This window comes from Sinocyclocheilus rhinocerous, unplaced genomic scaffold, assembly GCF_001515625.1.
Source record: "Sinocyclocheilus rhinocerous isolate Xijiao unplaced genomic scaffold, SAMN03320098_v1.1 scaffold497, whole genome shotgun sequence".
Taxonomy (NCBI): Eukaryota; Metazoa; Chordata; class Actinopteri; order Cypriniformes; family Cyprinidae; genus Sinocyclocheilus; species Sinocyclocheilus rhinocerous.
In genome coordinates this window covers 428,724-433,335 of record NW_015633189.1, presented here as the reverse complement: position 1 = coordinate 433,335, position 4,612 = coordinate 428,724, and the positions used below count along the sequence as shown (strand labels likewise).

General features: G+C 36.7%; 1 protein-coding gene across 1 annotated transcript in view; it reads right to left on the bottom strand.

The window, feature by feature from the left end:
- Positions 1 to 4,612, bottom strand: part of psmd11b (proteasome 26S subunit, non-ATPase 11b) — a 15,606-nt gene that overhangs the window by 4,579 nt on the left and 6,415 nt on the right. Inside the window, exons 4-10 of the mRNA XM_016557177.1 lie at positions 4,182 to 4,239; positions 3,740 to 3,934; positions 3,499 to 3,643; positions 2,740 to 2,800; positions 2,485 to 2,547; positions 2,273 to 2,398; positions 2,080 to 2,115 (exon numbers count right to left, since the gene is read on the bottom strand). Coding sequence (XP_016412663.1) covers positions 2,080 to 2,115; positions 2,273 to 2,398; positions 2,485 to 2,547; positions 2,740 to 2,800; positions 3,499 to 3,643; positions 3,740 to 3,934; positions 4,182 to 4,239 — 684 coding nt within the window. The remainder of the gene's footprint in view (positions 1 to 2,079; positions 2,116 to 2,272; positions 2,399 to 2,484; positions 2,548 to 2,739; positions 2,801 to 3,498; positions 3,644 to 3,739; positions 3,935 to 4,181; positions 4,240 to 4,612) is intronic.

Genomic DNA, 4,612 nt, shown 5'->3' with positions numbered 1-4,612 from the left:
TAATATTTTATATTTATGCCTTCTCAATGTACCAAAGTGATAATTTTCGATTATTTCATTCGATAATAAGTCATAAATCCGGTAGCTCACGTCTGTTCCGCGCTTCCGTCAAACGGTTCCGAACAGAACCGATGCGCGGGACTCGATGAAAGAGAGAAAGCGGCCAGAAGAAGCAGTGCAATGTAGCAACATCACTGACCTGTTCAGAGCTTCAAGTGCAGGTCAGTTTCATCTGTAAATACGCTACATAGTTTTGTCTTTATTATCCTAGTTGAGTATTAAACTGCTAGTATCTGTTAGGCTATCAGTAGCACCCCATTATTATCATCATTCAGAATACTGTGCTAAAGGACATCAATATCGATTGTAAAGTTTCATTAAAAAAATTTAGCAGAGACAGATATTCACATGGATTTATTTTACAGGGAGCTAGAGACAGCAACAAAAAAATAATATGAGTAACAGGCTCACAGCCTAATAATTCAATAGTGTATTAGACTTTTTCAACAAATATATTGTACTAATTTTGACATTTAGGCACTTTAGAAATTGTGTTTTAATACACTACCTGTCAAAAGGTTTTGATCAGTAAGATTTTTAATGTATTTTAAAGAAGTCTCTTCTGCTCACCAAGCCCTCATTTATTTGATCCAAAATACAGCAAAAACTGTATTTTGTGATATTAATAGTAATATTGTGACAGTAATATTGTGAAATATTTTTATTAAAATGTAATTTATTCCCGTGATCAAAGCTGAATTTTCAGCATCATTACTCCAGTCTTCAGTGTCACATGATCCTTCAGAAATCATTCTAATATGCTGATTTGCTGCTCAAAAAACATTTTATTATTATTATGTTGAAAACAGATTAGATTCTTTTTCAGGTTTATTTGATGAATAGAAAGTTCAGAAGAACAGCATTTATCTGAAATATAAATCTTTTGTAACATTATAAATGTCTTTATCATCAACTTTGATCAATTGATTAAAGCATCCTTGCTAAATAAAGGTAATAATTTCTATAATGAAATTGCGTACCAGTCCGGCCCTGCATATCGACCATCCAATAATACGGTTTACATGTCTAAGCCTCTACTCTGTTTCAAGTAAAAAAATATTACCTTAAAGGGATAGTTCACCCAAGAATTAAAATTCTTTCATTAATTACTCACCTTCATGCCGTTCCAAACCCTCAAGACCTTCGTTCATCTCCGGAACACAAATTAAGATATTTTTGATGAAATCCGAGAGTTTTCTGACCCTGCATACACAGCAATGCAACTACCACGTTCAAGACCCAGAAACGTAGTAAGGACATAATTAAAATAGTCCATGTGACATCAGTGATTCAACCTTAATTTTATGAAGCTACAAGAATATTTTTTTGTGCAATGAGAACACAAACAACAATATTCTATATCTATATAAATATTCTACAAATTATTCTCTTCCGTGTCAGTCTTTGCCGCGTGTTTACGAGAGTATCACGACACATGCATGTGGTGCTGTTGACGCAGGAGCCGGCGTTCTGACGTAAAGCCCAGATGCGCTGCGCCTTGTTTGCAAGAAAAACATGTCTGAAGATTTCGACAGAGAGGATGACTTGAAATTTTTTTCCCAGCCTTACTTATTCGAACCAGAATATACAGACGATGAACATTCTACGTCAGAACGCCGGCTCCTGCGACAGCCGCACCACATGCATGCGTCGTGGTACTCTCAAAAACGTGCGTCAAAGACTGAGCCAGAAGAGAAGAAATTGTTGAATCAAGTCGTTATTTTTGTTTTATTTGTGCACAAAAGTATTCTCGTAGCTTCATAAAATGACAGATGAACCACTGTTGTCACATGGACTATTTTAACAAAGTCCTTACTACATTTCTGGGCCTCGAACGTGGTAGTTCTCTTGCTGTCTATGCAGGGTCAGAAAGCTCCAGTGTTCCAAAGATGAACGAAGATCTTGCAGGGTTTTTTGTTTTGTTTTGTTTTTTGGTAGTACTGTGCACTGTGAGTGTATAATAAGTGGAAACTCTGAATGAGAGTCAAAAGCTTTTGAACAGAAGAGAACAGTTCGTACCTTTGAGAGTTTGATGAGACCTGCTATGTGTGTTATCTTGAAAATAGAGAAAAGAGGGGGGGGAAAGGGCATAAAAAGGTTGTAGGCTTTGGCTCTTTGTAAAGTAAGTCTTATGTCTTAAAAAAAAATACATTCACAAAAAAACTAAAATAAATGACACACTTTAGGATGAAAATATCTATGCACACACTACCTGTACTCTGGAAAAAGGCTCAATGACCCGAATGAGGTTCTGTTCCAGCAAATTGTCATAAAGCTTGGCCAAATGTGTGTTGATGATGGGGTCATCCCTCAGCTCTTTAGTGTACTCTGTCAGGGCCTTCATGTGTGAAAGAGCAAGCAGAAAGCTGAGCATGACATCAAAGAATTCAGTTACAAATATATTACAGACAGTCAAAATCTCACCTTTTCAAAATCTGCTAATGATCTGTTCTTGCTGGCTTGTGCTATACATCTCAGTGCATCGGTCTTTTGGAGAAAAAATTACAGGGCACAACTATAAATGAGCACTTAAAAAAAAAAAAGTCAAATGCATAGCAGGTTGTTAAAAGCAAACATAAAAGCATGGTGCACGAAGAACCATGAAGTGTCGATGCAGAGCATTTATTTGTAAGCGGTAATTTCATCTATAAAAAGTCACTGGAATTTTAATGAGCTTACCTGTCGCCCTGCATATCGCAGAGCCAGTTTGCCACTGATCAAGGCCTGGACCTCCTCTGGCCTGGAAGAAAATAAATTAATACTTTTATTCACTAGGGATGCATTGTATTGATCAAAAGTGACAATAAAGACATTTATAATGTTACAAATAATTTCTATTTTCAAAAGTTCTTTCGAAAGTTATATTCATTGAACAATGCTGAAAAAAATGTATTACTGTTTCCACAAAAATATTAGGCAGCAACTGTTTTCAACACTGATAAGAATAAATGTTTCTTAAGCACCAAATCAGCATATTAGAATGGATCATGTAACACTGAAGACTGGAGTAATGGCTGCTGAAATTTCAGATTTGCCATCACATGAATAAATAACTTTAAATTTAAAATTTACTAACAAAGAAAACCATTCTTTTTTAATTGAAATAATATTTCACAATATTACTGTATATTTAATCAAATAAACACAGCTTTGAAGAGCACAAGAGACTTCTTTCAAATAAAAAAATCTTACCAACCCTAAACTTTTGAACAGTAGTGTATAATCTGTGATTTTAATACATGCTACACTTTTTTTTGGGACTTTAGCTACAGATGTCATTAAGTGTAGGCGATGATTTATGGAGACGCATTGCACTGAAGAAATGAGAGCTTAAATATTACTTAGTAAGGCAGTGTTACATAACAGCTAACACAATGACTGTTGTATTATCCTCCCACACACAAATAGGGATCAACTGCAAGCGGTTATCTCACTTACAAGCTGAGCATGATCTTGCAGAGAAGCATGTATTTCAGTGCAGTGACTGCCCTGGGGCTGTCGATGGAGTCGTAGCCCTCAAAAGCCTCAAAGAAGTAAGAGTAGGCAGTTTTCCAATCTTTTTCCCCAGCTGCATGGATGATACCTGGAGTAAAAGGGTGAAACGGTCACATACCAATAAGAAACACACTTCCAATCTTAAATGCACTTGCAGATCATTAAACTGAGAAGTGAGACTTGCCTGACTGCATATCAAGAGCTGCCTGGAGCTTTGGGGGACAGTAAATGGCATTGGCGGTGGTCCTGGCCGAGGTGAGGGCAGCCCTGGCTTTGGGAAGGTTGCTGAGAGCGTGGTAGGTTTTACTCTCCAGCAGCTGAACCTCCACCAGCAGAGCTTTATCATCCATCTTCTTCAGCTCCTGTAGCAACTGGGAACCTAAAGAGAACGAACAGAGATTATAATCTTAAAGTTTCAAGCACATCAGTAGTACTAGTGAGGATGCTTATATTTAGCAATTTTCTAATTAAAATTTCAGTTTATTGCAAATCATATCCTGAGCAAAAAATCAAATAAAAAAAAATTAACATTGATTGAATAAACTTTTCCACGACATTCTAATTTATTGAGATGCACCTGTACATACATACATACACACACATTTATTTTTCTACATTATTCTTACCCAGCTGAAGGGCTTCCTGATATCTCATTGTGTCAAAGTAGAGTGAAATGAGTCGAGCCTGACGAAAAAAAGAGAAGGAATAATGATAAATTGTATTGTTGTCTACTGCTAGTTAAAGGGATAGTTCACCCAAAAATGAAAATTCTGTCATTAATTACTCACCCTCATGTCGTTTCAAACCCGTAAGACCTTTGTTCATCTTCGGAACACAAATTAAGATATTTTTGATGGAATCTGAGAGCTGTCTGACCCTGCATAGACAGCAATACAACTGAAATGTTGCGTCACACGGATATGCTGTTTTCGTTCAGATCAAATCACAACAACGTAGGAAACAGATCCAGCGTGACGGTTATTTTACAGATCTCTTAGCTACGTTTCTGGACTTGGGAACATTTCAGTTGCGTTGCTGTCTATGCAGGGTCAGAGAG